The sequence below is a fragment of the Neolamprologus multifasciatus genome, chromosome 23 (genome assembly GCF_963576455.1).
Source record: "Neolamprologus multifasciatus chromosome 23, fNeoMul1.2, whole genome shotgun sequence".
NCBI classification, from domain to species: domain Eukaryota; kingdom Metazoa; phylum Chordata; class Actinopteri; order Cichliformes; family Cichlidae; genus Neolamprologus; species Neolamprologus multifasciatus.
This window is the reverse complement of record NC_140460.1, coordinates 31,436,974-31,458,976: the sequence shown is the minus strand read 5'-3', so window position 1 is coordinate 31,458,976 and position 22,003 is coordinate 31,436,974. Positions and strand designations below refer to the sequence as shown.

Sequence of the window (22,003 nt, the reverse complement as noted above, 5' to 3'; positions counted from 1 at the left end):
GCACACCCCACGGGAGAGGAGTACCTTATAGTCTGAATGCCCCCACTCGTGCTAAGCCAAAGTATTCAAATAATCATTGCATATTTATGATAATAATTTCACTATTCATATAGTTTTCGAGGGTCATAAAAAATCAAGTTCAAGTATTAAAAGGAAGATTACATTTTGCTAGAGGAGCTTTGCATGATGAGTATTCTTTCAAATATCCGCTTTATCTTATACCTTTGGCCCTGAAGTAGTTCAGCTCTTCTGTCCCGCGGTGAGGTGCTCCTTCTGGCACCTCGCTCCAACCGAGTCAGTATATCCAATTCTGTTAAAGGTATTTACCCCATCCTGATTTCTTAATAATTGATTCCTCATGGATTAATGAAGTATTTTGATTCTGACTGTAATTAAGCTCAGTGTTCATGATTCAACAATAAGAAGGAAACTGGGCAGACTGGGCATCCATGGGAGGGTTCTAAGGAGAAAACCACTGCTGACTTAAAAGAACACAAGAAAAAAGACAAAACCTTAATGATCCCTACAACTTTCGGGAAATTGTTCTGTGGATTGACGAGACAAAAGCTGGATGGTTTGGAAGGTTTCTGTCCAAGGCCAAGTCAAAGACCGGACTTATGCTTCTCCATGGTCTTCAACGGGCCTTTAATGCTTGACTTCTGCAAAGAAGAGTGGGCCAAAATTCCTCCACAACGATGTGAAGGACTCATGTTGCAGTTATTGCGGTGAAGGGTGGCAAAACTAGCTATTAGGTTTAGGAGGCAAGTACTTTTTCACACAGCAACAGTCAACTCAAGGTGCTTTATACTGTTAGGTAAAGACCCTACCCTTCATAATATTTAAAAAATGCATTTTCAGAATATCTTTGTCTAGAGTTAAATTTGTTTGATGATCTGACAAATATACCAAGAAACTAGGAAATCAGGAAGGGGAAAATACTTTTTTACTGCACTGGGTTTACTGATTTGGTTGGACTAATGATTGCCTGATTTATCAAGGGGCAGCTTTGTTATCCCTTCAGGTTTCATGCAAGTGAAGCAGCAATCAAAAAGTTACCCGTCTTGCAAAGAGCTGAAATACTGTTTTTTCTACAGCTCATGGAATAGAAAAGGCATTCAGACGTCTTTTTGTGCAGCTGATGTTCTCTTTGTTGTTGAATATCTTTGCCAGTCAGCTCCTTTGTTCTGGTGGCGCAGGAATAAGATACAGCTCCTCCCTGCTCCCATCAGATCCACATCAAATCCAACACCAACTATCCTTGCTGTTCCCCCCTTTTTTTTCTCTGGGTGTTTCAATCCTTGCGTTTTTCACTCAATATATACTTAAATCCTTAATCTTTTACCTTTGATAAGATAGAAAAGCTTATCACAATAGAAAGGAACACAGTTTTGTTTTTTTAATCACAGGTTTGCAGGAAAAGCCTGCACCAAAGGATGAAGGGAAACCGTTTCTGACCACCACTCAAAAGCTTAGTATTGTTCCTGTAAATTGAGTTGCACCGTGCTCACAGGAGAATGCAGAATGACTTCCTCCCATGAGTGATAACGTAAAGCCCTGGTTTAGGCAGGATATGTTCTTCCGTCCTGGAGGAACAATGAATGGGGATTAATATGCTGCGTGACAGAGAAATGGAGGATTGAGGTTGCTGCCTCTCGTAGCAACAGAGGTTCAGCGCAGGGAATTTATTCCTGCTTGTGACACACAGGTATGTGCGTGTGCTTTTTGTCTCATCTGGACTCACACTTCGAGCACAGACACTCAACAAGTTACTTCATTCCCCCTCAGCTGATTATGGATATAAATACATGCAAATTCAACTTGGCCTTGGTTTGTGTCTGTGGGAGTAAGGATGGACCCGACCACATAGTTCACACTTTTGACACACTTTTTTTCCCAGTTGCAGCTTTTCAGCCGCCAGCCACACATACACACAACAACAAACTCATCAGCTCCCAGCACCTGATGAGTATGGGAGGCCTCCCTCCCACCCCCACGTGGGGGTCGCCTCCCTTTCTTTGTTGTGTCATAGGGTCTACCTTACAATATAAAGCGCCTTGAGGCAACTGTTGTTGTGATTTGGCATTGTATAAATAAAGTTGAAATGAATTGTAAACTCTAAATATCCACCAGGTCTCTGGTGACCTGGGTTAGGCTTCGTGGTAAAGTTTGAGTTTAGCTGATTCTCACTCTTGGAAAGACAAAAAACCTGAAGAAATCTAAAAGAGAAGTAGAGCAACCAAATGGTGCAAGCCATAATTAAACAAAGTGGAGACAAAAGGAACTTAATTGGAACTTACGAGACTTAATTGAAATGTAACATCCTTTAGCCTTTTTTGCTGTTTCCCATGTGTCTAAAACAAAATGTGACCGTAACTTGGATTTTAACACCAGCTATTTAAAACTCATACCAAAAACCTGTTAGACTTGTAAAGGTCCTTTCATTCCTAAGCTACAATTCTTGCTTACATTGGAATGCAGTCTGGGTAGCGATGTCATTGCCTCTCCAGGCAGTGAAGATGGCATCACTGTTAACACTGTTATCACATAAATTATGCTCTGTATGCTTCACGTCTAAAGTGCGTAGTGCATTCACATTTCTAAAAGTGTGCTTAAAGCCCACAAGTTAAATTGGCTTTCTAGTATGACTGTTATCCAGATAGCAGAGACATTTAAACCTAATCTGGGCGATGTTTGCCACTTAGTTACAGCATTGAAAAGTATCCTGTTGGATCTGTGGCTGAACTGTTGCCATCAGTCAGTTTTGGTCCATAGAAAACTGAGCCACATTGCTACTGTTGATGGAGCAGCCTGACATTTATTTGACTTTGAACTGGGAGGCTCTTGTATTGCAAGGGTGTGTTCTTTCACATACTTTTCTCCTCTGTAAATACTCACGGCTGCTTTTGACATGTTTAAACAAATAATTTGTTTATTAGTGTTAACAAAAGATGAGCAAATATTAGACTTAAATGTATGTGCTTAGTACTGCTCTATTTCCAAAATGTGCCATTAGTACGTGGACATGTTTCTTGTCAACAGGTTGATATTTGTTATACTGGGAATAGTGATGGCACATTTTGTGAGATATTCCAAGGGGATGGGTTATGTCATAAAAATAATTCAGGTAATATTCTCTTTCTCATGTTTTCCTCTTGTGGACACAGGGGATCCAATTAAGCATAACAATACAAAATGTTAAATGCAATTTTAACATGATGTAGAGCGATTTTGCCAGGTGTGCCACTTACAAGTCAGGAGCAAAGCATGTTTTCAGTCAAATGAATGAACAAATATGTCTGCCTTCTTGTTCACTTTATGTTTTTAGTTCAGTTCAGATATTTTTCAGTATCTCAGGGTGGCACCCGGAGAACCTTGTGGAGAGTCCAAACTGAAGGATAACCAAATGATTTATCTATTGAGGAGTACGAATGTAGAATGTAAATTTTGCAACAATGTGTCTCTTTGTGTACAAGAAGTGAGTCGACTGGCTTTGCAAATGTTTTCTTAGTCTCATTTATTTTCTCTTCCAGGAGTCTCCGTCAGCATCTCCACCTTCAGCCTGGTGGCCATTGCTATCGAAAGATACAGTGCCATCTGTAACCCACTGAAATCCCGTGCATGGCAGACCCGATCTCACGCCTATCGCGTCATCGCTGCTACCTGGGTGGTGTCATTGTTAATCATGGTGCCCTATCCGGTGTTTAGTACTCTCAAGTCTTTCCCAAGGCATAATGGTACTGTGGGCCGCATGTGCCGCTTGGACTGGCCCAATCCACAATCTGAGCAGGCCTGGTAAGTGCTTATTAACATGTTATGTTAAACTATTTGCTGCCAGAGAAAGACATATAAAAGATAGGTGAAAAAAATCATGGTCTGTAATCCATTTATCAGACATATCTTTATGTAAAGAAAAAAATATCTGTGTGGGCTGGATGACTAGTTTGGAAATGATGACTGCCAGCTATTTTAAAGCAATAATATCTACCATTCTCAATACATAAACTCTTGCCAGCGTCTGTGAAAAGCAAGACTTCACATGCATTACAATTATTTGGTGTGATGTCTTCACAACCTTGACAAGGATAAGTGAGTAAAATGTGAATGCAATGGAAATGGAATACAGTTTCCACGGCTTTGCTTCCAAAAGTGTGGAAATTCTTGGATTCTGACTTACATTAAGTGGAATTATGTAATTTGTGACCAAGAAGAAGTAACTAAAAGTTTCTTTTACTGAAAACCCTGTGTTCAGATAAACAGAATCAACTTTTTGGGATTTCCTTACATCAAGATATAAACTTAAATAAACAAGTTTTCGACTATAAATTGATGACATTTCAATACAATTTTTCTGTCAACTACAAATCCACCTCCTGTCAGTATAATCTGGTCAACTATAGATCAAAGTCTTTTCAGTAGCTAATTATAACAGGACAACTTTGAATCAATATTTTTCCTATGGCATTACTATTACACTGTCAGGTTTCATCAATATTTTAACTTAGATTTGATATTTAGCATTGAGATTTCAATCTTGACCATAATGATGATTTGGATGAAAAAATAACATTCATTTAATGTGATTTTGCTATTTGGGCAGAACCGTATTATATTTTCTGATATGCTAGTTGTGCTTAGCAGACATTGCACTGGACCTCACTCTCATTTATTACTTCAGAACGACTTCCATAAAATGTAACGACTCTTGTATTCCCTGCTTGCATTTTGTTTGTAAGCTAGCATCTAAACTACTTTGTAGTATGTGTTTATATTTTCATATAAATAGCTTTTACCATCGGTGTGTTACTTACATCTAAAGTTATAACTACTGTGGAATTCATAACAATGACATTACAAAAAAAAAAGAAACAGAGAAAATCATGGCCATGCTTTCAAGCTAGCTTGTTAACTGTCTATTAGCAAGGCAGCTAACAGACATTAAACATGTCATCACCCACTGGTTTGTGAAATTCTGTTCTGAAGCTTTGAGACTGGAGTTTTGTATTTCTGTACTGGCTTCGCTTTTCAGACCAGGAAGAAAAATTCATCTTTCATATAGTGTGAATAGAACAAGCTGCTTTGTTAGCTTGTTTGCTATTATAACAATTCTTTTTAACACTCAAGACTCATTTCTATTATAAACTCCTGTTTTCTATCTTCAAACAATTCTTCTCCTATGAGCAAAGCCAGAGTTGTGCACAGTAAATTTCGATGGTGCCAATAAAGTACAGTGTTACATTTTTTGAACTTTTTTACAATTGAGTCCCTCAAGGTTGCTAACTGGATTGTTGTTGTTTTTTTAGCTTGTTTGCAAATCTGACAGTACTTTAGCATTATTGATTAAAGATAAAAACAAAAAATAAAATTTTAAACATGAAGTCAAACTGGACACAATAATGTCTTTTATCCTGTCTTCCTTCTCTCACCCCAACCGGTCGCAGCAGATGGCCCCGCCTCTCCCTGAGCCTGGTTCTGCCGGAGGTTTCTTCCTGTTAAAAGGGAGTTTTTCCTTCCCACTGTCGCCAAAGTGCTTGCTCATAGGGGGTCATATGATTGTTGGGTTTTTCTCTGTATCTATGAAGCGCCTTGAGGCGACTTTTGTTGTGATTTGGCGCTATATAAATAAAATTGAATTGAATTGAATTGAATAACTTTGTACAAATCTACTTTAACCCTGTGAACAGATTCACAGAATGTGAGGGTGCTTAAAATGAAAATAATTTGTTGATCAGTTTCACAGTTATAAATGCTGCTGTGTCCAAGCGTTTGGTGGATTTTCTCTTTGGCCAGAAAGAAATGTGAGAGGGATGAAAAATTAACAATGGAGAGAAGGCTCTTAAATTCTTGTCATTTTAGAAATGAGCCCCGGGCTGAAGTTGCTTAGGTGGCTATGGAGTGGGTGTTTGAAAAATGAATGAAATCAGTAGGTGAAAGTTTTATGAGACAAAAATAGTGAGCAGGCAGTTCCTGTTGAGAGCCAATATGAGAGGGATCACTTTTGTAGCTTAGCAAGGGTTATACCAATAAATGGAGGCACTAGGAAAAAAAGGAAAAGACTACATTAATACACAAATATTCTGCAGATAATGTGTCTACCCTCAGTGTGATCATTTCACTGTCTTTTTAAATTAATGCAATAATTTCTTCTTTCCCTACTCTTTGCTGAGAAAGAGGGAAGAGCAAATCTTATGAGAAGGTCAAGAGAGAACCGATTATTGCCGCTACAGTCTGGATTGCTCCACGTTAGGAAATTCATCTATTCATCTATAGCTCTCTAAAGGCCAGTAAAATCAGCTTTCTTGTTCAAAAGCTCCCCCAAATAGATGGATACCACCTCATATAAGACACGTTAAATCCTCTTGGGATATACTACTCAGGGATTTTTATAGATCTGTCTGTGAAAACTTTGGGTTCTGTAGGATGGTGCAATTAAAGCGAAGAAGAAGATGAACATGGCCAAAACTTGTACATCTCTTTTTCTCTCTTTTTGACAGCCTTTTGTGGTGGAACACTGACGAATTCTCTTTTCTCTGACTGTCTATCAAGCTCTTAAGCTTCATTGAGAAAGACGAGGCAGTGGGAGAGCAGTTAATTAGTCTGCTCAGTGAGGAGGTGGAGGAGGAAGGAGAAGACAATCAAGACTCAGATGTCAAAAGTTTCCATGTCACAGAGTACAAGCGCATTTCAAGTTTTAATTCATTGACAGGGGTTAAAGCTTGCTAAGAGATGACACAATCTACCTTTCGCTAGATGAAATGGACACCTAATCACCGAAGCAGCCATTTTTAGGCTGAGATCAGAAATCATTAGCGAACGGCAGCAAAGCAAAAAGAGCCATAAAGTGGTTAAAAGTCAAAGTCAAGCAAAGTATATATTTGCACTTACACATCATGTTCACTGACAAAGTTGCAAAAAGTACTCTGAAACGGTGACTAATCTTATTCATTATTCACTCCACGTTTTGATCTGAGCAGATAACATTTTGCATTAAAAAGGAAACTGTATGGGTCTAACATTATGAATGGAGTGTCTTTGACTCTATTGATTTTTCATTATCAGCGTCGGACCTTCATTTAGGCCTAAAATACATCTAAATCGTATCTAAATTACAGCTGATCAACTATTCAAATCAGAGCTCTGATTTTCAGTAGATAAACGAGTGCAAGATTTGGGTGTAAAACAGAAGCCTATGTTAGTGTTGCACATCTGCATTCCTTTTAATAGCTATCTGTAGGTGACTTAGGTGATTGGTAAATGGACTGGTTCTCACATTACATTACTTTTCTACTCTACTAGAGCACTCAAAGCATGTTTTTCATAAAGGCACTCTTTTCTATGCCTAAGTGCTTTATCTAACATTCAATGCAACTGTTCAAAAACTGTTGTTGTTCTGTTGTTGGCCTTTCAATTTAGCTCTTGCCACAGCCAGAATAAAAGTCACGAAAGAACAGATTTTCTCTATCGTGAAACTGTGTTAATATTAATGACAGCTCTTCACTATAGCCAGTGTAATATGTTGATCTTTATTATCATTTTGCACTTCTTCCTCACGAAGATGTGCGCTGTCATTCCTTTTCCTGTTCAAGCACTTCTTCAACCAGTTAGCATTCTACCAACGCAAAGCATTATCAATGGCAGGTTAAGCTCTGCACACAGGCATCACTCTGGGAGCCAAACACTACATAGACTAATGTGGTACCATAAATTCTGCTGGAGGCTTCGCCACAGGACTTCACTTCCTACTCAGTGAAACTATGGTGGATTTCTTTTTATGTACAATCTCTGCGTCTATCTCAGACTTAATAAAGCAAAGCATAGCTGGATTTTACAATTTTATTTAAAGTTGACTCTTGCAATTTAATTTGTTAATTCTGCTTTTTATTGTTTTAGTAGTTTTCAGATCCATAACCACACAGCTAAAATCCACAACCTTAGAGACAATTTGAAGATGTATTAAGTTCTCGACCTTATTGTCCCACTAAAATCTGAGATATAAATAAAGCTGAACAAATATCCTTTGTAGCCATTTGAAGAGTTTTGAAGAGCCCCCTTTTGATCTGTGTTAACATAAACTACTGCTGGAAAGCTTGGGATCATTCTCAGATGTCCTCATTTTTGAAAGAAAAGCATATTTTTTTCTCTAATTTAAAATTGAATTGACCAAAAATGTTGTGAATGGAAAATAATGATTATGACACAGTGGAACAGTTGTTCGCACTGTTGCCTCACAGCAAGGGTTTGAATCTGCCAGCTGGCCGGGCCTTTCTGTGTGGAGCGTCTATGCTCTCCCTACGCTTGCATGGGTTTTCTCCACGTGCTTCCTCCCACAATCCAAAGACATCCATGTAACTGCTACATTAGCTGTAATGGTTTCTTTGTGTATGTGTTGGCCCTGTGATGGACTAGCAACCTGACTGGGACAGACCCTGGGTCTTGCCCAGAGACAGCTGGGACACGCTCCAGCCACCCCCAACAACCCTGGATTGAGTGAGTGGCTAAGAAAACAGACAGATGTAATCAATCATTATAAAATCATTAATGGTTTAATGACTGAATGGTTTAATCTGTGTAGGCCTAGAAACACCCATCACTCCTTTTTTTCAGTGACACATGGGGTTCCCTAATGCTATTTGATCATGTGAAAGACCAAATTAATCATGATTGCACAACTGAAAACTGTTGTGCTAATTAAAAAGCAATAAATTTGGCTTGTTAAGTATTCTGGAGCATCAGCCTCTGTGGGTTCGATTATAGTATATAAATGGGCAAAAATAAAGAGCCATGAGATATGTTAAGTATTTTTGAAGAATATTCCCAAAGGGAAAACTGCCAAAAACAACCCTCAAGATGATAATGATACCAGACATTTTTAGTGACTCCAACCTTTAAAACACAGCAAACTGTAAAGCACTCTTTGACTCTTGTCTGTGAAGTGCTATATGACTAAATATTGTGTGCTTACTTGAAAGGATTCATGCACTCAAAATAGTAATCATCATCAGCCTCATCATCGGTGCTGTGCCTGTAGATAATCTGTCTGCAGCAGGTGTCTTTTGCCTAACACAGCATATTTCACTGTAACTGATGGTGAAGAAAATCCATACGCCATGTTATGAGTAAAAATCTGGGACTTCAGGACTTCAGCATTCTGGGGTAAGGTCAGGCTAAAGCGTCAGCTCTGATCACGTTGGCCTACATGGGCGAGAATGCGTTTGAGGGAAAATAATTGCTTTTAAACTATATTTGGTATCATTCACAAATATTCAATTAGCTTGAAAATCTTTGATCATCAATGACTGCGTGCTGCATTGTAAATTCAACATTTAAACATTTCAAAAGGGCTCTTTGTTTCATTGTAAATCTGTTTTAGGATTTACTGCCAGGGTCTAGGATTGGCCCAAATAACAATTTATCTGTTTTGTTTTTTAAAAAATTGCCTCTAATTGCCTTCCCTGGAATCCAACTGAACGAGTCATTAATGCAAGCTGTTATTATGACCTCCATCCATCAAACCATCCAACCAATTCCTCAACTGCTTGAAACCTTTCCCAGCTGTCATTAGGCAAGAGATGGGGCACACGGGTCACCAGGGTGACCTGCAGTTACATTTTAGGAAACTGGTTTCTATTAATATTGAATTGCCTCGGTTATTGTCATTATAACATCAGAGGTTTTGGTTTCAAAACACCAAAATGGTGACAGAAAAACGCCACGCAGAGCAAATGAAAAGCAAGCGAGTTGAACCCTGAAACATGTAGGTTAGAATCTGCCTTTATAGAGTCGGTTGTTTAGTTTAGTTGGAGAACTTTTGACTTGACTGCATGCTGCTGTCACACGTGTTAGTTTCTGATAACCTTCAAGTTTTTGGCGCCGTGAACACCTGTAAACAGTAAATGGCCTGCATTTGTATAGCACTTTACTTAGTCCCTAAGGACCCCAAAGCGCTTTACACTACATTCAGTCATTCACCCAATCACACACACATTCACACACACATTCACACACACATTCACACACTGGTGATGGCAAGCTACATTGTAGCCACAGCTGCTCTGGGGCGCCCTGACAGAGGCGAGTGACACCTGTAGTCTGACTTAATCCAATCAGTGTTTTATTTTCTGAACACTGCTATGCTTTGCTCATTTACTTTCTGGTCTGAATAATAAAGCCTTTTACATTAAAAAAAGAGCCTCCTGCTTTGTGGCGACCCTCCAGCAGGTGCACTATTAGCTGAGTTAGTGCTTTCCAGCTCTGACTGAACAGGACTGGAAATTAAAAGTGCAAAAGAAATGTATGACATATGCACCATCATTTTCTTTGATGATTAATGCGAGCCAAACACATCTTTCCTGCTTGATAATCATGTTGCTTTCAGGTGATGTGGGAAAAGAGGTAGCTATGAATATTCAACATGTTTTTTTCCCTCTGCTTCAGCTCTACCCATCTGGGTTTTCCCTTTGAGGCAAAACAAGCGCAGATCCACTTCTGCTGTTTTTAAATGCTGTTTCCACACTCCCGCGTGGTCACTTCCATACGGCTTTTGTCTAACAGATTTTCCACAGTATTAAACTGCAAGCTGATAGACGCCTTTATTTATTTATTTATTTTTAATGAGAAGTGCTGAGTTCAGAGAGTTGCCCAAGCAGACATTAGAATATCAGACAATGAATGAAACATGGCCTCTTCCTGTGTGCTGTCGCTTTTATGTGCTGACTGATGTGCACCGCAGACACCGGCAGTTAAGAAGAGCATACTCTCATTACTACCAATCAAACGGGATATCTGGCTGCATCTACGCAGCGTCGGTCCAGTTTTATTACCTTGCTTGTGCGTGCTCTTGTTTTGCTTTACTTGTACACGCCACCTTCTCCTCTCTCTCTAATACACACATCCGTTCATTCGATTCACTAATACAGTCTCTGGTTTTCCAGTCCCAGGTGGGAAAACTCAGCAGCTTTCAAACAAAGCTCCAGAGCGTCGAAGGACTTCCACAGAATATGTGTGGAGGTGTTTCCGCAGTCAGATACTGTGACAGAGCTGACAGAGGCTCTAAGCCCTTTGAATCTTTTTGCACTACTCAGAAATTCCTCTGTCAACATTTTGCTCTGCTTTTTCCTTTTTTTGCTCTACACTCAGTTCATAACATTTTCTTTGATGTGCCACCAATCTAAGCACTGCAGAAAGCTGGGATTGGTATTCTTTGTCTGTGATTAGAAAACATTCGTATACCCAGTCTAAATCAGTTGAAAACATCCCCAATAATTAGATAATCTTTTAACTGTATTTGTAAATGTTACGTGCACATTTACGTACAAACCGGACACTCTGGGTTTAATAGTTTACAGCCTTTTTATCAGCAGCATAAGAGCCACACAGAAAGTTCTAATAATTAACTCTCACACATTGGTTTAAAGTGGAACACAATTAAAATCATTGGCGTTATTCAGTGGTTTGAGTGGAGATTCTTGCTATTAACCTCAAATGACCAAGTTATCTAACTGCAGCAAACAGCTGATGTGTACTAAATGCTCATTTACAACTACACGCTTCTACCTGGACAGCATTAGTAGCTTATTTATCTAATTGTCATTCGACTCATCAACGGTCTGATTCAAGCTGTTTAAGGTCACTTTACCCTTCACTTAAGACAGCTTTCCAGCTAGTTTGTGTTTAGCAGTTCTGGGGTACTGAGTATTAGACACGATTGAGACATAAGTATGTTTGGGACTTTTTAATCCCATTGCAATTATAAAAAAGTGTTAAACTGGGCTGAAATGATCCAGAATGGCACTCTGCCCCTTCGATTAGTGAGGAATAGAAACTTGTAGACAGGTTAATAATGCGAATGACTGTCAAATGAACCCATTCTTACTTGTGCTGCAGACTCTTGTTGCTTCCCGCGGCGGTATGGAAACACTTGCACAGTAATAAGAAAATATTGTTAGCCCACAGGCTGCTTACATCTTCAATGCATTCATTTGGCCTTCTCTTCCCAGTGATGCGTTTATGGTGCAGATGTAAGAAAAAACGTTTCAGTCATGGTATGATACTCAGCATCCAGATAAGAGCTACTGAAGAGAAGCAAGCATAAATGCATTTTTTTTTTAGGTGCCAAGTCCTTTCCACTGGAACTTTTCAAACAGCTTGACAAACATGACCAAACACACAAACTGTGTCGGTGCAGTTTGTTGCACAGCGTGCCTGCTAGCGAATGTTGAGTTTCCCACTCTTAGTGTTGCGCACAGGAAAGGAAGATGAGAGGTTATTTTCAAAAGTTAGGACTGCTCACCAAATCCATTGTTCTAATTCGTTTTAAAGTTTTTAAGTCAGATATTGAATCTATGCATGCTGTGCTGCTGAATTATGTTTTTGTGAAATGTCTTGCAGAACAAATTGAAGTAGGCCTAAACTCATTTTGTGCTGTGCTTTGTGTTGTGCTTTGTACATACTGTACTAGGCAGTTTGGTGCTGATTAGATTTACTCAGCAAATTCTACCTTTTATCCTTATAGTATCTACAGGTTGGATCTCATCTTTACCTCTCAGAACAGGCTCATCCATTCTCTGCCGCCAGGGCAGAGAATGGATGAGCGGTGTTATCCAGGGTGTTATCCAGGGTGTTATCCAGGGCTAACACACAGACAACCATTCGCACTCACATTCACACCTATGGGCAATTTGGAGTTTCCAATAAACTTATCCCCACTAACTGCATGTTTTTGGACTGTGGGAGGAAGCCCCGGCCTGAGAGTGGAATTGAACTCTTGTTGCTGTGAGGCAAACCACTGTGGCACTGTGCTCAATTTAACCCCGATTTATGTATTTGTTGTTGTTTAAATATAGCAGTTGAAACAGTGTGAAAAAGTAGTTGCAGCCTTTTGTCACATTTAAATGTTTCAGATCATCAAAGAAATTTTTATTCTAGACAAACATAGCCTGAGTAAATACAAAATTCAGTTTTTAAATTATGATTTCATTTATTAAGGAAAAAAAACCTATCCAAACCAAACTGATCCTAGGTGGTAAAGTAATTAACTTCCTATTTAAGTCATAAATTAACTGCTATTAACCACTATTTTTTTGAAACCTGAATTCAGTTTCACTAGCCTCACCCAGGTCCGATTTCTATTTAAACAGGACCTGTCTGACAAAGTGAAATAGGCTAAAAATGTCAAAAAGCAACACATCATGTCATAATCTAAAGAAACAACTGAAAAGCATGCCACTGATATCTATCAGTGAGGAAAGGGAAAGACATCTCTAAGGGTTTGTTGAGCCATTTCTAAGCCCTGTGAACCACAGTCAGAGCTTTAATCCAAAAAGTGAAAACAATTCAAACAGTGTTGACCTTCCCAGGAGTCATCGCCCTACCAAAATTACTCCAACTCCACACTGATGACTTATCCAGGAGGTCAAAAAAGAACTCAGAACAACATCCAAAGAACTACATGCCTCACTTGCCTTAGTTAGGGTCATGATTCAATAATAAAGAAGAATCTGAGCAAAAATGGCGTCCATGGGAGGGTTCTAAGGAGAAAAACACTGCTGACTGAAAAGAACTCAATCACATCTTTGAGGGGAAAAAAACATCTGGGATACTCTTTGGACTGGTGAGACAAAAATTGAGCAGAACCAAAAATGGGCTTTTTGGGACGTTTGCATCATTTGGCATAAAACTCACATCAACAGTCAGACATGGTGGTGGCAGTGTGCTAGTGGGCCGGGGCTGCTTTCTTACTTCAGGACTTGATACAAATTAGTTATAATCGATGGAACCATGATTTGTGCTCTCTATCAGACAATGATATAAATGATTCTCCTGAAGGAGAATACCGAGCCATCAGTTGATGCCCTGAAGCTCAAGTGCACTTGTGCACCCACTTATGCAGTGGGTCAATGATCTGAAATACACCAGCAATGGTGTGAATGGTTTGAAAAACAAAATGAAGGTTTTGGAGTGGCCTTGTCAAAGTCGGAGTCAAATCCGATTGAGATGCTTTGGAAATGATTTATATTTTAGTGTGGCTAATGTGCAAAAAACTAAGAAATAAAGAAGCAAGCAAATATCCTTTCACAGTGCTGGAGCTACAAAAAAAGACCTTAAAAGATTTAACTCAAATGTACTATATTTTATACCTGACAGTATAGTGGTTGGCAATGTTTTCGACACCACCCATGGCCATAAGAATGGATGGATAGTTTTATAACTTGTAATATTTTATATGTTTGCCTTTTACCTGTAGAAAATGTTGAGAAACTGAGAAATTTGTCTTTTGAACAAGTTTTTGCTGGGTGAGCTGTGATCATCGTCTTTTTGTAAGCAAAGCAAACATTTTTCTAAGTAAAGCAAAACTAAACATATAAAATACATTTTTATGCAGGTGACATAGTCCTGTATGGACAGAACTCTTCAGCGCCAACTTATCAAACTAAGGATTGTATTTTTCCAGTGTTTTTCAGACATGTCTTAAGATCCTCAAACTTGTACTGATTGATGACAAAACAAAAACAGTACTTTCAACACTATGATCTTCTAATCTACATATGTTGGGATATTGACACTGGAAAAAAGCATGGTGCAAAGCCCTGTCGTGTCATGCATCTTAAAAAGGTGCTTAAGGAAAGAATTTGTAGTAATTATTATGCCAGTTGGTCTTCATGTACAGTAAGTAAGTTAAAACTTCATACTGTTGTTCTGGTCTTCCATTTAGGCTGCGGCAAAAAACAAACAAACAAAACAGTACTGGTGATATATACAAATGCTGCAGCATCAAGAGTTTCACCAGAGGTAAACAGCTAAAAAAAAACAGAGTGTAAAGGCGGGTTACACTGCACGGTGCTGAGGGGGCTCATGGTCTGCAGAGAGGAGCTGCAGAACTGACCTGAGATGCTGCAGTACATTTTGCTAAGAAGCAAAGGGGGTAAAGATAACTGTTGGGAGGAGCATCTGTAGGGCCTTTAGCCCATCTCCTGGATGTGCATGGCAATACAGAGGCAAAGAGAAAAACTGTTACGCTCACAAGCAAATTTTTCAGCTTGATTTCTTCAGCTTTGAGGACTGATTTAGTTGCAAATCTGTGATTTTTCACCCCTCTTATTCCATTCTGACTGTTTTCAGGTACGTGCTGCTGCTGCTCATTCTGTTCTTTATCCCGGGAGTGGTGATGAGTATAGCCTATGGTCTGATCTCCAGAGAGCTCTACCGGGGCATTCAGTTTGAGCTGGGCCAGAGCAAGGAGGCAACTGGTGAGATCCATTATACATTTAATCCAATTGTGAAAGGATTGTTGTTTGCATTGATTTAACTTGTAGTGAAGATGAAAAATCACTTTCTCCAGACCCAAATGGGGCTGCCGTAAATTACAGGTGGAAGGCAGGAAACAATCAGAAGGGCCAGTAAATGTTCCCCGACTATAAATGGCTAGTAAATATAAGACATATGCTATTGTGAAAATAAACATGTGCCTATTTAACTTTTATTGTTATGCACTTAGATAGCACACTGTCATTTCCAGGCAACAGCAGCAAATAAATATTTCTACACACATACAAAGGGACATTTGTGTAAACTGCCTCAAGCAGAGAATGACATATTTTGTTGCTACCTGGAGGTTCTGCACCTGTTCCATCCAAAAATATACCCCACTGTCCTTGGACCCACTCGGGCTGTTGTCTTGCAGCTGATATTTTCCATTTAAACAGAAACAGAAAAAAATATATCTGTTATAGCTGAAATACGGTCACTTTAGGTCAATTATAACTGCTGCTATAACTGTGTGTATCAGCAGCACCAGTTTCCATGGAGTCAAGTCTTGAGTGTGATTCATCAAGGTGGGGAACATGTGAAACAGAATTCAGTAGTGATGGTAATTTATTACTGAAATAAAATTAGAAAATAGATCGTAGCGAAATAAACTTCTATCCTTGCATGGAATTCCACATGGAGTTGAATCGTGTAGAGTTGGGTTAGGGTTATTTTAAGCTACAGGATAATTATGTAATTTTCAGACACTAGCAGACAGTGCGTTGCAAATCAGGTTTTACATTTTGGTTGGCACCACAGTCATTTTGTTTAAATGTGTTTCATTCAGGTGTTCTAAAAAGGTGAAAGTGAATGAACCTTTCAAAGCCATTGCCACATTGTTTCCACTGTAGAAGTGTGAACAAACAGAAATGAAGGTTAAAGTGCTCCAAGCAATTTGTTACATTGTTACACTACTGAGAAATCTAATGTCATTAATGCTTAACTTTGGAAACGTTAAACCCAACACTGCATGTGAAGTAAACCCAAACACACCTGCTAATCCATGATTACGATCAGAGGAAAGCCTGGTGTCTGCCTGACGTCTCTTCCTGTTAAAAGGGAGTTCTTCATCCCCGCCGTTGACTAGTTCTTGTTCACATGGGTTATACATAGAGTGTTTGAGGGTAAGATTTAACAAAATAAGTATTTAAGATTAAGTTTAGAAATGTTATTTCATCCATCCATCCATTTTCTTCCACTTATTCAATTCAGGGTTGCAGAGAGGGGTGGAGCCTATCCTAGCCACAATTTTATTCATTTTACAAATTATTAGATTATTTCATTAAAGATCATGAGGTAGAATATATTTTAGAATCTACTAATAAACAAATAGTGAAATTAGTTCTCCAAACTGTGGACATACTGACGCTATGTGTCAAAATGTCGGTATGTTACGCTTTCAAAAACATGAGAACCATTTGGAATGAATCCACACGTGTACATTTATTTTACCTTCTTATCATGAATCACTTTGGAAAACACTATCTGATACGGTTAAGGTTAGGGTTAACCTAAGTTTGGGTTAGGGCTGGAATACATGCCTGGACCATGTGTTACGTTGGTATGTGACACGTTGGGAATGAGAATGCTCTGGTTTTCCATTCGTTTGTAATCCATTTTGTCAGGGCTCAATAACTAACCCGTGACTCATACAGCCTCATACTCATACAGCCTGCATTAATAATTCATCTTCTATCTAACTACAGTCTGCTAGCCGCTATGTTTATGATAACAGGTAACTAATGTGGCTACCGGGTAATTGCTAATAGCTAAACAGCTAACCGTGTGCTGGCCAGGATAGCATTTATGATAACTGTTTAATACTTAAATGTTGTCGAAACGGGAGATTTATTGACCCCTGAAATTCCTCCTAAAGGGTTTGTTCAGTGTTATAAAATTTATCCACTTCAGTTGTTAGTGAGGGAAGGTGGGGTGTTTCTAACTGTCTGCAGCTGTGTCAGCTGGAGGAAGCCAAGATGTATTGTAATCATGTGTCACCTGTTTCTGTTAATGACACGTGATTTCAGGTGACTCAAACTTACGCTTTCCCCCTGTACTTCTACAGGCCAGAAAAATGGTGTAGACAGACCTTTGACAGGGCCGAATGACGATGATGATGGCTGCTACATCCAGGTATCCAAAAAGCCCTCCTCTTCTGTGGAGCTTCCCACCCTCTCTGCCTCATCTAGCACCGTGCAGGTCAAGACTGAGCGCGCCCGCAGCAACACCTCCGAGGCTAAGCTGCAGGCTAAGAGGCGCGTCATCCGCATGCTGATGGTGATCGTAGCACTCTTCTTCATCTGCTGGATGCCCTTGTTCACAGTTAATACCTGGAAAGCCTTTGACATGAAGTCTGTCACCAAAGCCCTCTCGGGAGCACCCATCTCTTTCATCCACCTCCTGTCCTACACGTCGGCCTGTGTCAACCCCATCATTTACTGCTTCATGAACACACGTTTTCGCAAGGCTCTGCTGTCCACTTTTGCCTGCTGCGGTCGCAACCGTCTGTGCCGCAAATGCTGTTGGTGCAGCGGGAGGGAAGGTGGGGAAGACGGCATCAACGCCACCTCCATGGGCGCATCGATGGCGACCTCAATGTCCAAGTTCAGCTACACCACTGTAAGCACCACCGGCACCTGCTAAGCCTCGAGGAGGGCCGGGTGGTCGAATCAGTGGCTGTGGTTACAGTGTATGTGCCATCTGTTTTATTTTTTCCCTGTTTTTTTTTTATTTTTAATCTTCTGTTTGTCACTCTTCATCTTATTGTGGTGTGAGTCATGTGCTGAGTAATATCCATGCCCTTGCTTAGAGGTCTTTTTCAAAGGTCTTCTTTAAATTCTTCGTGCATGGTTGCAGAATGTGAAGTGGAGAAAATACTGTTTCTTTTTTGGTGACATCCTCCAGTTTAACTGGCAGCATCTGCTTTGTTGCATCCTGAAAAGAACATCAAGTGCCTGTGCTCTTTGTGTGGCTTTGTTTGTTCGCTAGCTGGGACGGACATTTTATTGGGAAAACTATGTTGAAAATATAAATTCTGTGTACATATTATTCTGTCTTTAAGTTTACTTAAGGTTAACGTTTTGATGGAGACTGCTAAATAATGAAGACCCGCTAACCTACAGCGAATGGAAGGATTTCGGTTCCATTTTTGTTCATCTTCAGTCATTCAGGGCATCTCTTTCTGGTGCCAGTGTTATTATTACTATTATTTTATTTTTATATTCATTAATCATTGATCTTATCATTAATATTAATTCTAATTTATCACTAGCCTATTTATTTATATTTTTCCCACTTGATATTATGGCTTTTGAATGAGTACCACCATATTTGGCCACAAGTAAAAGTTTTAATGGAAATGAAGTATAATATTGTTTTTTGGATGACATAATTGATCATTAACCTCCTAAGACCCGAACTTTTTCATGGCATGAATTTATATTTTCTCTTTGCTATTTGGGCTCATTGGGACCTGATGAATGTAAAAACAAAGAATTACATGATTTTTTTCTTTGCCTGATTTTTGTTTCTGAGAAAAATGAGATCCACATACGAGGACGTTCCCTTTAAATTCCGATAGAACAGTGGCAGTCTAACGTACTCGTAAGTGGATATCAGGCCCTTGTAGAGCAAAATTTTATATTTTGGTCTAGACAACAAAAAATGTGATGTCCACATATGTGGACGCCAGGTCCTAGGAGGTTAATTAATTATTGTGCTGTTTTGGGTAAACTGGGTAAATGTTTCCCCCCACTACACTTTCTTATACTACAGAAAGGAGAAAGGAACACAAATCTTTCTATGTAATTAAAAACCTCAAAGTGTACAATAAATGGCCCAAAAATCCATATCTCTTCATATACTTACAAATGTGAGAGCTTTAATGAAAGAGGTGAGGACTGTTCATCCACTTATTCTGCTTGTTTGAGGGCTGGTGGTAAGTGCATATCAGAAAATGTGAATCTGCCTGAAATCTCTGCAGCACAAAGTGCAACAGTTTAGTTGGGAATATCTAGCTAGTTTCTTCTTAAACTCACCAAATCAAAAGCAACTACTGTAGCGACTCAGCAGCAGTTTTAGAGGCTTTGCGGCACCTTAGAGGTCAACCATTCTCATGTTTAACTAAACTAAAGCGTTACATGTGTAATATATAACCAGCTGTTGAGAAGGTGAAACAGAGAGAAAGCACAAATGTTTGGTGAAAACCTTGCTAATAGCTAGCAAGAATGCTATAATGTAAAGCTGATCCTTCAGGGAAACAAAGGTATGAGATGGTTGGAGATAGTTGTTCAATGCAGAAGTTTACCTACCTGCTAAGAATGAAAGGGGACCTGTTATTCTTTGCCTTACTTTATGTCATATGTGTAATGTATTAATGGTTGTTGTTCATGTATAGCAAAGGATCAAATACTTAGGCAAACATACATAAAATTAATCACTGAAAGCAGAATGCTCAAGCTGTAAACTGAAGAGAAAATGAATAATTTATATTAAAAAATTGGCAGCTGACCCCCAAAAGGAACAAGAAGGATGTTTACAAGGCACTGGATGCCCCTTTGCAGGCTTCTGAAATCTGGCCAATCAGAGGAAACTGGGAAAGAAGGGAGCATAAAAAAACATGAGAAAAAATGCCCCACAATCTAGCTTGGACAATGCAAAGCTATATCTTTGCATGAGGATAACAAAAAAAAGATTGGTAATTAGAGTAATAGGTCCCCTCAACAGAAACATGTTCAACGGGAAGCAGGAGAGGAGGGACTGGGAATGGGAATTAATAGCTTGGAAAGTTTGCAAAGTGTGTTTATGTGTTGAAATTGCTCTAGAAACCTCTTCGTTCAGTGTTGTATTGTACATGCGGTCATGCTGTCATGTCCAGAACTGAAAATGAAATAAAAACTAAATGAAAAAATAAATCAAAGAGTGGAGTATTTTTCTCCTTTAAAATGTTTTTTTTTCCAGTAAATCTTAATTACCCCCCGCCAAAAAAACAAACAAACAAACAAACAAACTTTGTTATCATTCAGTTAATAATGTTACAATATAAGAAATTGACTGTACCAATATCATTGTAATTCCATCATTAGCAGTCAAAGGGCTATTTGGAGGCAGCATGAGAGAAGAAAACGCAGGAGTGTAGCTGTGAGAGTGGGAACTTTAAATGTAGTCACTATGCCTGGTAAAACAAGAGAGCTGGCTAATATGATGGAGAGAAGAAAGGTAGAGGTATATTGTGTGTGCAGTTGACCAGGTGGAAGGCAAGCCAAGCCAGGAGCACTGGAATCGGATTCAAATTGTTCTACAATGGTAGGAAGCAGAAAAAGCAAAATGCAGTAGGAGTAACCTTAAAGAAAGAGTATGTTAATTGTGTTGTTGAGGTGAAGGTTACACAGGGTAATGAGTTTGTAGCTGGTAACCGAAGGTTTGATGCTGATTGTTGAAGGGAGATAATAAAGGCTGGATGCCAGAAGAAAAGGAGGAATTCTGGTGTAAGTTGGGTGAAGTGGTAGAGATTGTCCCCAGGAAGATAGACTGGTGATTGGAGTGAATTTCAGTAGACGTGTAGGTGACAAGGTGTTTGATAGGTATGGTGTTAAGAAGAAAATGCAAAACTCTGGGTGGTAGGTGAAAACAACTCAAGTGAGGGAAACTGCCAAGAAGGTGTTTGGTGGAATAGGAATATAGGACAGGAATATGATAATAAATAAAAAAGTGGGATGGTCAAGGAGATGAAGAAAGTCTACAGGAATACTGGGAGGCATAGACCATAGATGGAAGTAGCAAAGGAAGAGGCTCATATTGAGTTGTGTGTGAGGCTGGACACTAAAGAAGGAGAAAACAGCTTGTTGGCCAGGGAGAGAGACCAAAATGGAAAGAATGTGCAGCAGGTTAGAATGATTAGGGACAGAGACAAAAATCTACTAATGAGTTAATGTGCTGAGAAGATGAAAGGAGTAGTTTGAGCAGCCGATGAATGAAGACAATGAGAGAAAGGAGCATGAATGGAAGGAAACTTGTGAATAATGAAGTGCAGCTAATTAGTAAGGAGGGAAATAAAGGTGGCTATGAAGGAAATGAATACTGGAAAGGCAGATGGTCCAGATGGCATACCAGTACCTGTTTAATAAAAGAAAACCAAGAAAACCCCACAACATTAAACAATTTTGAAAAATAGAATTCAATCTTCCAGTTTAACTTTATATTAGCAGATGAACGACTCATTTTTATAGAGGTTCTAACAGTTTCAATTTAGCCGTTTATTCAGAAAACACAGCTTATTTTTAAACCTTCACACCTCCCACACAATTCTTACTGTGGAACATACTCAACTAAGCTTTACATATGAAACTAAACACAATACATTCTGTCTTCTTGAGTTTCTCAAGAAGTTGCCAATAATGACAGTTTTTCAATAATAAACCACTAGAAAGACATTCATGACATTCAGATAAATATGTCATTTTTAAACATTTTCTATTTAACTTTGAACTTCCAAAGCAATTCTATACATCATTATAAGAAGAGTTGTTTGTTTTCAGATTATAGCCTGCCTACCCAAACATGTGGTAAAAGACCACAAACTGGAGAACACATGAGCAAAATGCTCGATATTAAACACTTCGAATTTACAGGGTTACGTTTTTCTGATGTCAGCTGAAATATCTTATATAATTAAAGCACTCAACAGTGGGCAGAAAATGTAATG

At 39.1% G+C, this 22,003-nt stretch overlaps 1 protein-coding gene across 1 annotated transcript in view; it reads left to right on the top strand.

The window, feature by feature from the left end:
• The window catches only part of cckbra (cholecystokinin B receptor a), a 57,542-nt gene extending 35,767 nt beyond the window's left edge, over positions 1-21,775 (top strand). Inside the window, exons 3-5 of the mRNA XM_085151169.1 lie at positions 3,531-3,792; positions 15,115-15,242; positions 17,366-21,775. Coding sequence (XP_085007295.1) covers positions 3,531-3,792; positions 15,115-15,242; positions 17,366-17,943 — 968 coding nt within the window. The 3' untranslated portion in view covers positions 17,944-21,775. The remainder of the gene's footprint in view (positions 1-3,530; positions 3,793-15,114; positions 15,243-17,365) is intronic.
• Positions 21,776-22,003: the final 228 nt, after the last annotated feature.